This window comes from Syngnathus leptorhynchus, chromosome 1 (assembly GCF_054491065.1).
Source record: "Syngnathus leptorhynchus isolate UIUO chromosome 1, UIUO_Slep, whole genome shotgun sequence".
Lineage (NCBI taxonomy): Eukaryota > Metazoa > Chordata > Actinopteri > Syngnathiformes > Syngnathidae > Syngnathus > Syngnathus leptorhynchus.
Window position 1 is genome coordinate 15,463,421 of NC_141195.1, and position 17,390 is coordinate 15,480,810.

General features: G+C 43.7%; 1 protein-coding gene across 4 annotated transcripts; it reads left to right on the top strand.

Annotated features, from left to right (window-relative positions):
* The first annotated feature begins 148 nt into the window (after positions 1 to 148).
* Positions 149 to 17,177, top strand: hecw2b (HECT, C2 and WW domain containing E3 ubiquitin protein ligase 2b). Of its 4 annotated transcripts, none has more exons than XM_085929171.1 (32): positions 149 to 622; positions 882 to 977; positions 4,210 to 4,340; positions 4,850 to 5,658; positions 6,441 to 6,548; positions 6,755 to 6,849; positions 6,980 to 7,055; positions 7,141 to 7,310; positions 7,378 to 7,520; positions 7,602 to 7,702; positions 8,190 to 8,947; positions 9,424 to 9,547; positions 10,109 to 10,282; positions 10,823 to 10,915; positions 11,441 to 11,591; positions 11,681 to 11,784; positions 11,873 to 11,997; positions 12,444 to 12,863; positions 12,954 to 13,059; positions 13,143 to 13,239; positions 13,312 to 13,395; positions 13,465 to 13,574; positions 13,756 to 13,876; positions 13,953 to 14,066; positions 14,418 to 14,570; positions 14,694 to 14,792; positions 14,870 to 14,999; positions 15,068 to 15,214; positions 15,294 to 15,408; positions 15,679 to 15,764; positions 15,827 to 15,939; positions 16,308 to 17,177. In XM_085929171.1, the coding sequence occupies exons 4-32, from the start codon at positions 5,280 to 5,282 to the stop codon at positions 16,417 to 16,419; spliced, it is 4,608 nt and encodes a 1,535-aa protein (XP_085785297.1). In that variant the 5' UTR covers positions 149 to 622; positions 882 to 977; positions 4,210 to 4,340; positions 4,850 to 5,279; the 3' UTR covers positions 16,420 to 17,177. The 4 variants fall into 4 exon arrangements, with proteins under 4 accessions (XP_085785297.1, XP_085785298.1, XP_085785296.1 ...); XM_085929172.1 differs by lacking the exon at positions 882 to 977 and having other exon boundaries at positions 12,444 to 12,629; positions 12,711 to 12,863; XM_085929170.1 differs by lacking the exon at positions 882 to 977.
* The last annotated feature ends 213 nt before the right edge of the window (positions 17,178 to 17,390 follow it).

A 17,390-nucleotide genomic window follows, 5' to 3' on the forward strand; every position in this document is an offset into this window, starting at 1 on the left:
AATGACGTGAAGCCCTTCCTAAACAATAACAGATTTTGATGTGAGCCCCCGATGCGGCCTCTTAAAGAGGGGCCTGGAATCAGCGTCTGGACACGTGATGCACCAGAGGGGTGGAGGGGGGCGGTCTTATTTTGACGTTGAACTCGACTCCTGCACACTCTAAACTCGGCCCAGAAAACATTCCCAAGTTATTCATCTGCACTTTTCATCTCAAAATAGGGGATAACATGGCTGCGTCTCTGTCTTATTTGCATTGATCTAGCCGTGAAAGAGCAGCGGAAACGGGGCGCCGGATGTTGGGAGCTCCGTTCTAATAAATAAGACATGAGCCTGGCTGGCTGGCTGCATCGGATCGCAACGAAAGGGAGACAACCAGCCATGATGTGAGACTTCCAACATGATATGTTTTTGACTCTTTTTGTGTGTTGGCAACGAGTAGCTTGATAGACTTATCACAGCCTCGAGGGGGAGGCGGCACTTCGCCCGGGTGCTGGCCGCTTTGGACTCTGGCTGGCAAGTCGCCGAGCACCGGAGCAAAGCGAGGCTCCGTCGTGCATCAGTGAGGGACTTTTGTGGGTTGTATTTTGTCACGCGGAGGGGCGTTGAAATCAGCACAACTAAGGTGAGCAAACGTTTGTGTTTTTTTCTTGTTTTCTTTTTTGACATTTCATTATTTACTTAAGATGCTTGATTTATGATGTAAAGCCATTTTTAAAGATGATGTGCTTTTCTGGGCTGATCTTGCACTTCAAAGTAGCAAAAAAAAAAAAAAAAAAAGGCCTAATGAGTGACATTCATCAACAGTTTTTTTTTCCTTGTTCTGTGTTGTTGTTGTTTCTAAAGGCCGACCTGATCTTATTTCTGTCCATGTTCCGACATAGCTAGCAGTATTGTGCTTCTACTACCACATTGATCCCTGAATAACAACTGGGCGGCTCACATTTCCTTCCTCAACAGCCTCCTCCTCATCATCTCTTGTGAGAACCTGATTGTTCTGAAAGACTGTAGTATGCCATATTGTGTCTCACTTATCAATGCACTTGACATTTTGTTTTCCCCTTATTGCAAAAAGGAATTTATATATCCTTTACAGTGATTGTTGAAATTTAGTACTGTATGGCTCCTGTAGTATCATAACATTATAATGTGGCTTAATATGTAAATTACATTCCTTGTTGCTTTTAAATGCATTAAAAATATTTGTTAGAATAGATAAAATTAGGAGTTACGGTAACATAGCTTCCTTTTCTGCAAAGCATTACATTTTGCAGACCTAAATTGAGCCAAGGCACACCACCAAGCAAAAATGTCACAAAGAGTGGACACGTGGGTTAATTATGCACAATGTAGTAGAGTGCAAAAGCATTTAAACATTCTACCTATCACAATACATCGCTTGCATAGACAGACATATAACCCCTAACTAACTCTGTGTGTGTGTGTGTGTGTGTGTGTGTGTGTGTGTGTGTGTGTGTGTGTGTGTGTGTGTGTGTGTGTGTGTGCGCACGCGTGTGAATTTTCTATGTAAAGCGGCTTTGAGAATGAAAAAGGACATATAAAACCGATCTATTATTATTATTATTATTATTAGATGAACAGAGAACATTAGTTATAAATAGGTCATTTTCAGACCAATAAAGTGACATTTGATGATTTTCCCGTGACGCACCTGATAATTGCTGACACCGGTTGGGAATTTGTGACTCACTGATTATCACTAAATTTAGGTTCCCGAAAGAGTGGACATTTCCAGTAAGATTTCATGTGAAGTTCAGACAGGGTTGTTTTTTTTTGGAAATATCCCAGATTGAAAACTTTCCAGGGAATTTATAGGAATTAAGATAGCAATTTTTTGCCTCTCTACATTTATAACACCACCCACACACTCGAGTGTGCCCAAAGTTTCACTCTTCACTGATGTGTACAAGTGGGATTCTCCAACTTCAACAAAATAGCAGCGATAAGAATGTTAAAATAGAACTGGTGCCACTGTTGCTTACTTTGGTTGCGTGACCTATTTGTGATCAAGTTAATGCAACACTAGATTTGTTGATTTGAAGTTTAACCAAAAGAGATGACAAACGTGGCGTCTGTGTCCCTTCTAAATCCTCTCAGCTGCACTAAGTCCCTTTGCTCTGCTTCTGTTAGCTAGTCTTGCCCAGTTATTAGCAAATGGGGGATGAGCATTTTTTTTCGAACATGAAATGCACAAAATCAGGTTGTTTTAGTCGGGATTATGCTCATAATTTAGCCAACAATATTTAAATTATGGCTGTTCGGATCCGGGTTGTATGTTGCCGATTCCGATACTGAATATCCAGTGTGTGTCGAAATTTTCCATTTTTGAACTGCAACTACAGATCATTTTTTTCTAAATAATTGATTAAACTGTTGATTTTTTTTAAACCTAAATTGATCAAATCTATAAATTTCTATCTTTTTATTCGTCAATAAGATAACATTGCTTCAAATTGACAGTGTATAAAATGCAAAAACAAATTCCGTTCCTGGTTTAATTTGGTCTGGGACATTTAGGAAATGGAGATATTTTCTGACTTTGAAAATCCCTGCAAATTTGAGGCACAACCAATAATGTTCATTATATTTGTTAATACCAAATGAATGCACACATATTGGTGAATGTAATTTCCTAATGCTATAGAGTATATTACAGAAAAAAGTAACTTGTGTTATTATGCTGCAAATATACAACGTTTTGTGACATAGCATTGACTTTGGAGTGTAATTAGCACGATGTGACCAAAATAGGACAGACAATGTTTTGTCGACTGTGTCACGAAGAGTAGAAAAGCATGGCTGTGTGCCCAAGGTGTGTTTTTAGTGGAGTTACTCTTTAGTTGGGATGTGTTAGAGAGGCCTCGATACACACAGTGCTGTCATGTCTCGTTGGTTTGGATCATTGGGTCAGAAAGGCACCAAGTCACCTCTGACTGCTCCGCTTTGTCCTTCTCCAATCCTCTTCTTTCTTTAAGTCAGCAGAACTACTGAGAAGCCTTGCCGTGTTAGTGAAGTATAACAGAGTTTGTGTGGTATGTCAGACTGGAATAAGTAGGTCACATTGCTGCCATATCTTTGTGGCCCATTCCATATTTGTGATTTCATTTTTTTTCATGCTCATAGGTTGTGGTACTTTTATGTAGCCGTTGACTATCCCTCGCCTGCAACTAGCTTAGAAGATGCATAGTGTTTTTAAGCTTGTTTTTTTCTTGTTGGAATCCAAAGGATAAAAACATCTCCAGACCACAAAAACCTTTGTTTTTGTTTTTATAGGAAACACGTGTGTGTTTATGTGTGTGTGCGCGTGCGCGTCCCCAGATGCCATACAAGAAGAAGCTTACTGCACAGTGAATATTGTTTTGCAAAAAGTGCCTGGCTCGGTTTTGCACTTATGTCTATTTTTAGTTGCAAAGTCTCACCATTTATAAATAACCCACAGACTTGATGCTGGTGCCACTCACTTGGTTAGACTGCTCCCACAATTTCGCTCACTGCATGTTTTAAAGGCACCGCAGACACACGATGTAGTTCGTGCCGCAAGCGAAGCTATTTGCTTTAATGATGCACCGAAGACATCAAGGAGGTCCTTACGTGAGCCTTTTTCAAATGAAATATTCAGAGGCAAGGATGGTGCTAATTATATTAAATGACATATATTATTCACGTTACTTTATAAAAAAAAAAAGTTCAGGGTGACTCTTCACCCTGTCAATAAAAAATATTTATGTTTTAGCAATCCATTTTCTATGAGTGGAGTTTATTTCTGCCCACTTTGTGTGGGAGGTGGACTGCATGCCAGCCAATCACAGGGCACATATAGACCAGCAACTATTTACAATGACATTCACACCTAGGAACAATTTCCACTCTTGAACCTGACACGGAACGTCGGAGGAAGTACCCGGAGACATCTCATCCTGGTGCAGGAAGAACGCACACACACCACATAGAGGCCAGTGTTAACATTTGAACCCCAAAACTCTTCAACTGAAAGGCAGATGTGCTACAGATGTGCAACACGTGATGTGATGTGATGTGATGTGATGTGATTTCAGTCATTGACATTTGAAGTCATTTTACAGACATGTTATTAAGACTTGAAAACTTGTTTTATCGTAAGAAAAGGTGTACAATATGTCTCCCTTAAAGGGTACATATAGAAAATTGACTTTGTGATTGCTGGTTTTCAAGGAGTTGGGTCTTTGGCGCACCTGTCCAGCTATCAAGTGTGAAACTATACAACCGAGAAAAAAAGATTTGCCATTTCAAGAGATGGTCTGAGTCCACCATCCTGATGACACGGAAGCAATGCCATGTCAAAGGTAAGTAGAATTGTAATGTTAGCACAGATTAGCGTTACTTTATAATCCTTATCGGTCATAACACTCGCTAATTACTTGCTCGAATATTGGCACCGTTTGTCTTGCCTAACTTGGAAGCTTGGCGATGAAGTGAGATGATTGTCTTGAAATTAATGAAAGATCTACTTGACATTGACTTTGCAGTACTGGAGTGTTTAGTGAGCAGTGATTGATTTGGGTGAGGGTCTTAAAAAGTGTGTTGTGTGAATGTTGGACACCTCTTATTACTTTGAAAATTGTACCAGGACAAGAATTCATTCATACTGAGTACTAATACAACCAGAGAAATCCAGGTCCAGGAGGTCTAAAGTAGATAATAATTAATTCATGTCTGTAATAAAAGAATTCAAGAAAGAACCTTGATGTAATGTTCATGATGGAGAACTATATTTGAACAGAAGTCAAGAAAAAAAAAAATCTGGCAACTCACTATCATTTCTTCTTTTATCCTACCTCTTGTTTCCCTACAGGTCTCCAGCCGCCCTCCTCCCTGAAGTGAAAAAATGGCTATAATTTTGGATCATGTGCAAGGCCCTCAGTCATCTGCTTGTGTTGTATCGGAGACTTTTAGAAGTTAGGAGAAATACATGAACAACAAAGACCGGTACTGGCTTGTCTCGTTATACCTCCTAGACACAAGAAGAAATGTGTGGCAAGGATATCCAGACATTTTATCGTGCCTTGGACGGAGCACTTGATTTTCCATAGTCACCCTACGCATAATTGCCATTAGTTTTCCCCCTTTTTATTTTTATTGACTTCTATTTCCCTTCACCTGTTCAACCTCAACGGTTAACCTTCTGCCCCAATCATCTGCTTCCTCCTCAACACCCTCAACACTGCCATAATCTTCACACTCAGCAGCAGCCTCCGCTCACAGCTTGTGACGCTGTGGTAACTATGGCAACAGCCACAGCTTCCTCCTCCCCCCCGCCATCCTCACCGGGAACCAATGGCAGCGCACGGGAACACCTGATGGCGGTGAGACGCCGTAACCCTCATGGCCGGCCGTACACGATCGGGCCGGAAAACATCCGCAGCCTGTCCGGGTCTTCTTGCCCCTCGCCGTCGGTCTTGACATCAGGTGGCCAGCCGGAAGCAGCAGCAGGGGTGGGGCTTCAGAGGGCCAATAGCGACACTGACCTGGTGACCTCAGACAGCCGCTCCTCACTAACGGCGTCGACGTATCAGCTTGTCCTCGGACATGGTCATCTCGTCATTTTTTGGGACATCAAGGAGGAAGTGGACGCCACAGACTGGATTGGACTATACCACATCGGTGAGCAAACACAGAGAATGAGTAACTTCAGGAAGGCAACTTCAATTTTGAAGTGGTCATGCGGTTTGGCATTCACACATTCTCCATTTGAAAACGTTTTCGCTGACAAACTCACCTGTTTGCAGTTTTGTGCTCTCCACCTGGTGCCATCTTAGTGCTGAACCGAAGTGAGGAGCTTCACTTAGACAAAAGAAGTCATTTGCCGCCATCTTGTGGCATTTATAGGCAGTTATCGTACAGAATATTTTTTTCTCTCACGGATTACTTGCAGATTTTTGCTGTTCTCTGCTGAACTCAGTTCCACGAATGCTCACAAAAAGTAATGTGTGTTCACGGTATTTGTTCTTTTTAGCACAGAAATAACAGTCTGAAGAATATATGCAGTAGTCTAATCATTTAATGAATGGATTCATCCAGTTAATTTGTGGAGGAATTATGATAGAATAAATCATATGCCACTAGGGGCAATGGGGGGTTCATTGGTGTCCTGTTGTCATGTATCATTTCCTGAAGAAAAAGCACAGTGTTGAAAATCAGCAAACATGTTGGAGTTGATTTACTGAAGAACAACATTTAAAAGTGAAAAAGTGAAAAGTGAAATTGCTGAAATGTCAAGTGGTCATGCGTGTCACTCCCTGAAGGTTTTTGATTGACATGTCTGACAGAGTGACACAGGCAATTTGTTATGTCAAAATGAATACAGTTAATGAGCTAAATAAAACCATAGTGTTACTTAAATGTCATCTCATATGTATTCTTAAATGTCTTTTGCGTGTCTCCAGACGAGACCTGCGTTGCTAATGTGTGGGACTCCAAGAACCGTGGGGTGAATGGTACTCAGCGAGGCCAGATTGTGTGGAAACTGGAGCCGGGGCCCTACTTCATGGACTGTAAGTACAGTACAGTGTAAAAGTAGGACGTAAAAGTAGGTCTGGGTAACGTGCTGCGATTCCAAGTTTGGATGGCTGGACGGACGGATATAGTATACGCATGACCAAACCATTGAGTTAAACCAATGATCATGTAAATTGTTACAGTATGTGGCAAATAAATGACACAAATAATGAAATCCCTCCTATGTGTTGTGTCTCTGCAGGTGAGACCAAGATCTGCTTCAAATATTACCACGGTGTGAGTGGAGCTCTAAGAGCAACAACACCTTGCATCACCGTCAAAAACCCTGGAGTGACGGTACAGCAGTTTTACCTTCTTTATATGAGCCAAACTTTTAATTTGGAATCTTCATCACTCATTAGGTATTTTTTTCCCCCCTTGAAGCAACAGCGGTGTGATGAGACATTTGTTCTTTCCCTATCCCCAGGTGGGCACTGAAGGTCTTCCTGAGAGTCAATCAGGGGCAGAGCACAGTCGTAAATTGGTCAGCTTCACTCTCTCAGGTGAAAGGACCCACATCAGCAGAGAAAAAGCTTCTAGAAATACATACAAATGCAAAACAAGCTAAGTACGCATTATCCGCTGCAGACATCCGAGCAGTGGGTCTGAAGAAAGGCATGTTTTTCAACCCGGACCCTTACCTGAAGATGTCCATCCAGCCTGGGAAAAGAACCGGCCTCCCCAAGTTTACCCACCACGGCCAGGAGAGGCGTACCTCCATCATCGCCAATACCACCAACCCCGTGTGGCACGGAGAGGTTAGAAACGAGACGCGTTGTCATCCCCACAGGACAATTTTGATAGTGTTTTCTTGTTGCCCTGTAGAAATACACTTTTGTGGCCCTGGGGAATGACGTGATGGAGATCGAAGTGAAAGATAAGTTTGCCAAGAGCCGGCCAATCATCAAGCGCTTTCTGGGTCAGCTGATCATACCCGTGCAGAGACTTCTGGAGGGGCCATTGGCAGAGTGAGTCCATATGATTTTGTGTGCAAATGCTGTCTTTGCTGGGGTTTTTTTTTTTAACTCCTGCTCTTTTTGTGTGTGCAGCCAACATCCAGTCAGCTACAGCTTATGTCGCCGCCTTCCGACAGATCATGTTAGCGGGCGGCTGCACTTCCGGGTGAACATCACCTCCACTGGACATGAAGGTATGTGCTGATTTCACACTGTGTCCCTCGTTCTTGTTGACAAATCCAGCATATGAGATTTCTCGAGTAAATGTTAAGAGGAGCCCGGTTTACTTGTCTTTCTGATTAAAGTCAATTATTGTCAAGTTTGTTTGATGTCACAAATATTTGGCAAACGAAAAGTTTGCCTGTGCTTTTCCTTTCGCAAAGGGACATGCTGAAATTTTATTGCTGACAAATAAAAACGACTGAAATTGTTTGTGACTTTGACCAAACCCTGATGTGAAAAAAATAGTTGATAGTTATCGATTAGTTGCTGATTAATTGATTAATTTTGACTCCTGCAGCGTTGGTCTAATAAAGGTTGGGGAGCAGTGGTCTTAGGAGGCTTGACAAAAATAAAAATGCGAATAGATGAATTTTTGACTTCGTTTTATATGTGCCATATAATATGTGCCATATACTTCATCCTAAATTTTTGTGTAAATTGGTCTGTACTCCTCTCCAGATGCAACAGGAACCATCTTGGGCAGCACAGTCAACAGCGACCCTGGAAGTCCCTCCGATGATGAAGACCTTCCGCACCACTCCACGTCTTCTCGCCTGGCATGCGGCGCTTCCCTCACAGGCTCGGACGAAAGCTCCCTGTTAGTTAACGGTGCTTGTTACTATGGCAACAGCAGCGCATGGCAAGAAAACACAATTCTAGCTGCTGCGGGCGGCCACACCCACAGGCAAGTTTCCCTCAATGACTACTTGGACGCCATTGAGGCCTCCGGTAGCACCGTGGAGAGACTTCCCGCAGGGCCTTCGCCCAGACTCCGCTCCAGCTTTCCGACAGACACGCGCCTCAACGCCATGCTCCACATAGACTCTGATGAGGACGAGGAGAGCGCGGGGCAGTGCGGTAGCCAGCAGGAGACAGGATCGCAAAGGACTACAAATGGGGACATTTCCGGAGGGAGCGAGGGCTCCAAATGTGAGCACACCGGATCACAAGCAGGCTCTCCTGTCGCTGAGGCCGAAGGTTCGGGTAGTGCAGCGAAGCTACAAATGAAGGAGGGAACGTCGATGATCGTCCATGGAGAAGATACTGGCGCTTCGGCACGCGTTAGTGAAGGAATGGAAGCTAGTAGTTTTCCTGAAGCTTCGCAACTAGAGTCTGCGAGCGATTGCACATGCGGCGAGCAAAGTTCAAGGCTGGACACCAACTTGGAGGCACCCTGCGCGTCTTCATATATCTGCGGCCCGCTTTCACCCATTCCGGTACGATGCAGTACATTGAATCCGATTTTGATCAATTTGTTTCTTCTGTTGCACAGCATAATTACCAGAGAAGTTGATTATGAAATGAATTAGAGTTTGCAGACCGCTGCGGATGTGTTTTGTTGTTGCTTCTGGTGCACAGCATAATGACCAGAGAAGTTGATTATGAAATGAATTAGAGTTTCCAGACCGCTACGGATGTAAGCAGTCAGAGGACAGAAAAATGTTGACATTATTTTGGGCCAGCCCAATTTTGAAAGCTGATTGTTTATAAAAACAGCGCCATCTACAGTTTCTGAATGCCTTGGGTAGATTAGATTGGCATGGTGGCACTAGGCTGGAATCTAATTAGGGAAAAATATATATCATATCATTTTTGGAAGATCGCACAAGCCAGTATCCAGAGTTGGACTTCTGCAATAAATGAATCAATGAAATATCACTGCTTGATATTATCTATTTGCTTTTTGTCCCAGGAGGTGGAGATGAGGACGGAAGTGGCTCCTAGGGCAGAGGAGGAAGCAGCGGAGCTATCGAGCAGCAACAGCTTAGCAACTACTGCTATGACAACCGGCAGCGACGTTGGAACCTCTGATGCAGGTGGGCGGGAGCTCCAGCAAACCATTGATTGATCACTGAGACTCACCTTAATCATGCTGACTTTAGTTCCACTCCAGTTTGTGTGAAAGTGTTTTTCTTGAGGTGGCGCAGAGTAAGTCAGATGCTATGAGAGGGTGTGCTGTGGGAAATTCCATTCCATTTTGGTCGCAAACTATTTTGTGCAAATATTATACTCATTAATATGTTGGTGATGTATAGTAATCAAATTATCTTCCAGTAGATCAATGTTTCTCAAACAAGTACCACCTCAAAAATGACTTAATAGCACTTCAAGTGTGACCATCATGACGAATAGCAGAAGTATCGTAGGGCAAGTGTTCATCAAACTCATATTTGATGTTGTTACAAGCCATTATAACATTACCACTATGCTTAAAAATATGAACAATAAATGATTTAATCAAAAGTCAAAGTGATATTATGAAGCTTCAAAAACAAATAGTCCTTAAAGATGAAATACAAATGTATTGATTTAAAAGTTAGGCTTTAGGTTGGATCCATAACGAAGACAATTTGTCAATCTCACTTTGTCTGCTGTAGGGGCTGTCGGCCCAGAAGTGCAGGGAGAGGAGGCGGATGAGGAAGAGGAGACGGATGAGCGGGGGGAGGTGTGGAAGAGACGCTCTGTGCGGGCCACTGAAGTTGCGAACCGCAACCAGGTGGCACGCAGGCCCGGAGAGGGACTCGGCACCACGTTATCAGAGAGAGAATCCGGTGAGATGACTTCGAAAACGATAGCGTGAAAGAAAAGGGAATCGTTGATCTAAAGCGTTTCCAGTTTTTCAACAAACCTAAAAATATACTTGGCTCTCCAAGCGCCTTCAGAATGTCCAACATTAAATTCAGCAGCGACAAAGACCCTAGAGGCAACAAAAACACGAGGCAAAGTTCAGTTTTATCGTCAGCCATTATCTAGTTTAACATTAACACTGTGAACAAATAGAGGAAAACAAAAAACTGTACTTAAATAATGATTCAATTGAAATTTATTTCACATCAAGTCAAAAAAAAGGAATGTTTGATGCTATGCACATATATTGGCCTTAACTGTACTTGACAAATTGGAGAAAACTGTATTCTAAAAAAATACAAACCACCGTGACATAAAATGAACTTTTCAATTCAGTTTCTTCTCGTGCCACTAAACCATCAGATTTTTTTTTTTAAAGTGTGAAGTGGTCAAATCATGGGTCATTACTAAGTGCCCAATTCTTGTGTTTGTGTGTCCGTATACATGCTTGTGTGCTTCCACAGCTCAGATCAATGGCCACCATTCTGCTCCTACGTTGCCGTCTGTACGCCATGACATCAGTCGCTACCAGAGAGTGGATGAGCCCCTCCCGCCGAGTGAGTGCTCTTCAGTGTTTTCCTTATTTGTTAGCTTGAAAAAATATACAGTGGAACCTCCGAGGTCAAACACAGTTGGTTCCAGGATATTGTTTGACCCCCCCCCACCCTCCCCTCCATAGGAAATGATGAAAATGCTGGAGATAGGAATGTATAATAGGTCTAAAAAAGTCAACTCAGTTCTATTTTAAAGCACGCCAAAAACAGCCACAGTTGCATGCAAAGTAAATTCAGGCATATTAAGAACAATTGAATTGCTTCCTCTCTGTGGCAAAAGAAACAATGAATCTATACAGCCACCATTTTCCATTTATACACCACTCAACTTACAATTTTTAAGGAGGAAGTAAGTAAATTGGTAGTGAGATCATCATTTTTCACTCACTAGATTTTTTTTTTTTTTGTTAAAATGTAGCTGTGTGTTTGATTTTTCATACATACATTGTGATGTTGGAACGCACATTTGAAGTTCTTTTGCCATTCAGCTCCAGCTCAGTCTCCATAGGGCATGTGTTTGCATCTTAGACTGGGAGGCACGAATCGACAGCCACGGGAGGATATTTTACGTGGACCACGTGAACAGAACCACCACCTGGCAACGTCCCACTGCCCCGGCTGCCCAGCAGACACTTCAGAGATCCAGTTCCATCCAACAGATGGAACAGCTGAACCGCAGGTTGAGACCACTGAAGCCCTGAACCTCATCAACGTAGAACATTTCATGTGCGACTTTGTAAGCACGGCGGTAACCACACTCACCTTCAGGTATCAGAGCATCCGAAGGACGATAACCAATGATAGTAGAGCAGAGGAGGCTCCGGCCAATGAGCAGCCGGCAGATGAGACCGATCTGCAGCCCGCCTTGCAAGGTCAGGATCAAATTACAATACAATCAAAACATTACGATGCAATCAAATGATCTTTATATGGACCATGTGCTGCTCTCACCCTTTGCAGAGCTGCGTCGAGACAGCAACGCGGCCCAGTCCAGCTCCAGATCCCGCCTCTACCTGCTACTCCAGTCTCCCAGTGCCAGGTTCCTCACCAGCCCCGACTTCTTCACTGTGCTGCATTCTAACCCTGTATGTGCAAAAGGACTTTCTTTCATTGTCATCATTCAATTGAGCTGTATGTTTTGGGTTTTAGGCCACAAACAACTAAGTCGTACACATTTAAGGATAGGGTTGCCGCATTTGTTTTAACCCTCACTCCCAGGTGTGGCTAAAGTGCTCGCACTCTTAAGTTAGAGGTACGGATACTCCTGTTGAAAAAAAGACTGAGAAAAGTAGAAGTACTGACTCAAGTCCTGTTTCGGTAAGTAAAAGTACAAATGACTAAAATTACGTTTTGTATGCAATAGTATATATTATACATTCCCACCCAAAAATCTGGTAGATTAAATACTCAAAACAAAGAAGCAATACAGTTGAAAAAAACATTTTCCTCTCCACCCCAACTGGGCGTCCTAGCATCCATCCCTTGACAAATTTGTCGAACTTCTCCTCCTTCTCTGCTACCTTTCCGCCAGAGTGCCTATCGCTTGTTTACCACCAACACGTGCTTGAAACACATGATCAGTAAGGTTCGCCGGGACACGCACCACTTTGAGCGCTACCAGCACAACAGGGACCTGGTGGCCTTTCTCAACATGTTTGCCAACAAACAGCTGGAATTGCCTCGAGGTTGGGAGATGAAGCACGACCACACCGGCAAGGTGGGCCCTCTTCATCATCATCATCATCATCATAGCTTGCATTGTTTTTATAAACATGAGAGTGAGTGTGTTGTCGCGCAGCCTTTCTTTGTGGACCACAATAGCCGCGCGACCACCTTCATCGACCCTCGGCTGCCGCTGCAGAGCTGTCGACCGCCGAGCCTCTTGACTCACCGCCAACACCTGACCCGCCAACGCAGCCATAGCGCCGGTGAAGTCAGCCCGCGGCGCCTGGTAAGTTCCGTAGAACAGTGGTCGGTTATTCCGGGACCAATGTTTTCTTTCTAAGGGTGAAAATCAAGTTGAAAGGATCCAACTCTGCAGGTGGGCGAAGAGTGCCGTCATGCCGGACCGCCCATCTTGCCGAGGCCGTCGAGCACCTTTACGTCGTCGGCCTGCAGGGGCCAGGCGCCGGATGTCATGCCAGTGGGTCAGTACAAAGTGGCACAATCAAAAATCGAAGTCACTGTGGGTTTGTATTGACTTGCCTTGTGCAACTTTGTCCTCCCGTAGCGTACAACGACAAGATTGTGGCATTTCTACGGCAACCCAACATCTTTGAGATTTTACAAGAAAGGCAGCCAGATTTCCACCGCAACCATTCGCTCAGGTAAAACCCACTGCGTAGTAGGCCATCTTGTCGAAGTTCACATAATGCATTACAACGTTGCCATGACAACAGGGAGAAGGTCCAGCTGATCCGCACAGATGGAGCGTCGGGATTGGCGCGGCTGTCAGGAGACGCCGACCTCGTCATTTTGCTAAGGTGAAGCCTTTTTTTATTTGACAATCCTGTCTGTCTGCTTACGCTTGTTTTTTTTCCTCTCGTCCACAGTTTGTTTGAGGATGAAATCATGTCCTATGTACCTCCTCATGCCTTACTGCACCCCAGCTACTGCCAGTCTCCTCGGGGCTCTCCCGTCTCCTCCCCTCAAAACTCACCCGGTAACATACACAACACTTACAACTTAAATGAAAACTTATGTATGATGCAAAATGGGTGCAAACTTGATGGTGCATGCAAACAAATATGAAAGCTGATCAACAAACTCTAGCCACCACGCCCAACCAGAATTGGCTCGATTAAATATGTATATATATTAATTCCCTCTTTTCTGTCTTGTAGGTACTCAGAGAGCAAACGCCAGAGCTCCAGCACCCTATAAGCGAGACTTTGAGGCCAAACTGCGCAATTTCTATCGAAAGTTGGAGACCAAAGGCTACGGCCAAGGACCAGGGAAGCTCAAGTAGGTGCTGCCAGTGAGCGAGAAAGCGAGCGAGTGTGCACGCAAACGAGTGACAAGACTTGTATGCACGTGGCAGGTTGATCATCCGCCGTGACCACCTGCTGGAAGATGCCTTCAATCAGATCACGTGCTACTCCCGCAAAGATCTGCAGCGCAGCAAGCTCTACGTCAGCTTTGTGGGCGAGGAGGGGTGAGTATAGCATGGCCTGACACCAACAACAAGCTTGCCGTGTGTGTATCATTCATTCTTTCCATTTTAAATTGGCGGAAACTCTTTTTGCAGACTGATGCAAGATAAGAAAAAAAAGTGAAGATTTCATTTTTGAGTTAGTCAAGTTGTGCAAACAAAGGTGTTTAAAGAACAACTTCAAAATATATTGTTTTGTGTTTGTGTTAGATGTAAAAACAAAATAATGATTCACAGTTTCATTTTTGGATGAAATTGCAAAGCACAAATGATACATGACTTGTGTGTGTGTGTGTGTGTGTGGGGGGGGGGGGGGGGGAAGAAAACGTGCATGACAAAGTGTGTTTTTCGCAGATTGGACTATAGTGGACCTTCCCGAGAATTCTTCTTCCTGGTCTCGAGAGAATTGTTCAACCCTTACTATGGTCTCTTTGAATATTCGGCCAACGACACATACACAGTCCAGATCAGCCCCATGTCGGCCTTTGTGGACAATCACCATGAGTGGTGAGTAGTGAGTGGTGCATTTGCGTTTAATCTTAGTTTCTCTTTTATTCTGATGAAATTTCAATTGAAATTCTACATGGAATACGGTAAAATTGAATCTTTGCTGTGTTTGTGCACATGAAGGTTTCGCTTCAGCGGCCGCATCCTGGGTTTGGCACTGATCCACCAATACCTTCTGGATGCCTTCTTCACCCGCCCCTTCTACAAAGGATTATTGCGCATGTACGCATGAGGGGAAACACACAAACCTGCAACGAAACATTATGGCAGCGACGTCTAATATTTTTTGTCGTGTGTAGCCCGTGCGAGCTGAGCGACCTGGAGTACCTGGATGAGGAATTTCACCAGTCACTTCAGTGGATGAAAGACAACGACATTGAGGACATGCTGGACCTCACCTTCACTGTCAATGAAGAAGTGTTTGGGCAGGTCAGAGCCAGAAAATAGACATTTCATTTCAAAGGATGGCTCCCGTGACGTGTCTTGTGTAAGTGCAGATAACTGAGCGGGAGCTGAAGGCTGGTGGAGCCAACATCCCGGTGACAGAGAAGAACAAGAAGGAGTACATCGAAAGGATGGTAAAGTGGCGAATCGAGCGTGGTGTCGTACAGCAGACGGAAAGCTTGGTCAGAGGCTTTTACGAGGTATGAGCCGAGTTCATTTGAACGACATCGTCGTGGACTCGCCGGCAATTCCTGCTTTGCATTCTTACGTTGTGAGCAGGTGGTGGACGCACGGTCTGTGTCCGTGTTCGATGCCAGGGAGCTGGAGCTGGTGATGGCGGGCACGGCAGAGATTGATTTGTCGGATTGGAGGAACAACACCGAGTATAGAGGAGGTAAGAAAGAAAGAAAGAAAGAAAGAAAGAAAGAAAGAAAGAAAGAAAGAAAGAAAGAAAGAAAGAAAGAAAGAAAGAAAGAAAGAAAGAAAGAAAGAAAGAAAGAAAGAAAGAAAGAAAGAAAGAAAGAAGGAAAGAAAGAAGGAAAGAAAGATGCACTACAATGTAAAAATGAAATTCCTCAACTCCAACAAGAACAGACTATAATAGTTCAAACGAGCGCAAATATAGTAAATAATAGTATTGCATCTATTCTTGGATGGCATTTAGGTTACCATGACAACCATATAGTTATCCGTTGGTTCTGGGCCGCAGTGGAGAGATTCAACAACGAGCAAAGACTTCGGCTCTTGCAGGTAAGACTGAATTGCACTATGAAGGGTGACTTGGACTAAATCACACCTCTGCTTGTGTGAAGTTTGTGACTGGGACATCAAGTATTCCCTACGAGGGTTTTGCATCTCTGCGAGGAAGCAATGGACCTCGGCGTTTCTGCGTGGAAAAGTGGGGCAAAGCCACCTCTCTGCCCAGGTATGAATGAATGAATGACTAGGAATATTTGTGTCATCACAAACGGCTTAGGCAGTAGAGCTGATCGCTCAGAAACCGGAGCGTCGGCGGATGGAATCCAGCTCTGTTTGAACCTAACTTTAGTTTGAAACCTTACTTGCAAACCCTAACCCTAGTTTGAAACCCTATTCGAAGCAAAAAGAAATCTATGATTAAAATGATGCAGCTACATGAAATTTTCCGATAATGCATGCGGCTTAAAAAAAATCTTAAATCTCAATTAACTTGCATATCGGCAACGGGACGATTTATTATCTTGGTTGAAGTCCAAATCGTACAAGTTTCGAGGCGTTTTTGGTCTGAGTCTCACTTGTGTCTGTTGTCTCCAGAGCTCACACGTGTTTCAACCGCCTGGACCTGCCTCCCTATCCATCCTTCTCAATGCTCTACGAGAAGATGCAGACTGCCGTGGAGGAAACCAGCACTTTTGGACTAGAGTGAGATCCCTTTTGACAGAGAGAGTCCAGAATGTTCCACCCCCTCACGTGAGGCCATATTCCAAAGCAGTTTGCATCAGCGTATGATTCGGCTTTGGAAGTAGGGCAGCCTTCACCGTTTGTTTTGGGTCACGGCTATGACGTAGAAACAAACAGAATGAAGAACCACAGCGCCTTGCGGACCACAATCAGGAAGCGGACCTATCAGAGCGGAAGGCGTGGTGACATCTTCAATGTGAGTAGCGGACACAGTACTTTTAAAGAATCTATTATTTGTGATGGTTGTCATGGCGATCTCTCGTGCTGACAAAGGCTCGTGGCCTCTCGCTACATGGTGTTATTTGAATGTGGTGATTTGAACCATGTAAGATATTTGTATCTGTTTTGAATCATATGGTTTCATTAAATCTCTGCTTTATTTAATTGTGGGCGTTACAATCCCGCACACGTTTGAACGGTCAAATGTTTTTCAGACCATCGAGGAGGATTGAAGCAGTACATTGTTATAATTTGTTGCTATCAGTATTCGGCCACCGAAATGGATTTTCCTAAGTCATACTTTAAGCTGTAACTCTTCGTTTTATTTTTTTTTAATCCAGCCAAGAAGTCACAGTAGTTATGTGTGCAAAGGTCAGGATGCATTTCACGATTTATAACTCTTCTTTCTACGGTGAGAAATTGCCACACCGCTCTTGCCAGTGTTTCCCCACTTGTGTTTTTTCCTTCAAAAGATTGAATTGAACACGGTCACAGTTGTTTGAAGTATCGTTATTGTTTCCTCACCGAAGACACTGCCTTCCTCTGTCTGTGCTTTTGATAAGAACCAACCAAAGTTTTGGGCACAACCGGAACCAATTCTGTCTATGTAGACACTGGACCTCAATTTTGCATATGAATGTTGGCAGCACTGTCCTAAAATAAAATTCCATCTTTGTCTATGCAAAATACTTTGTTGTCAAGGATGCCAACTTCCTT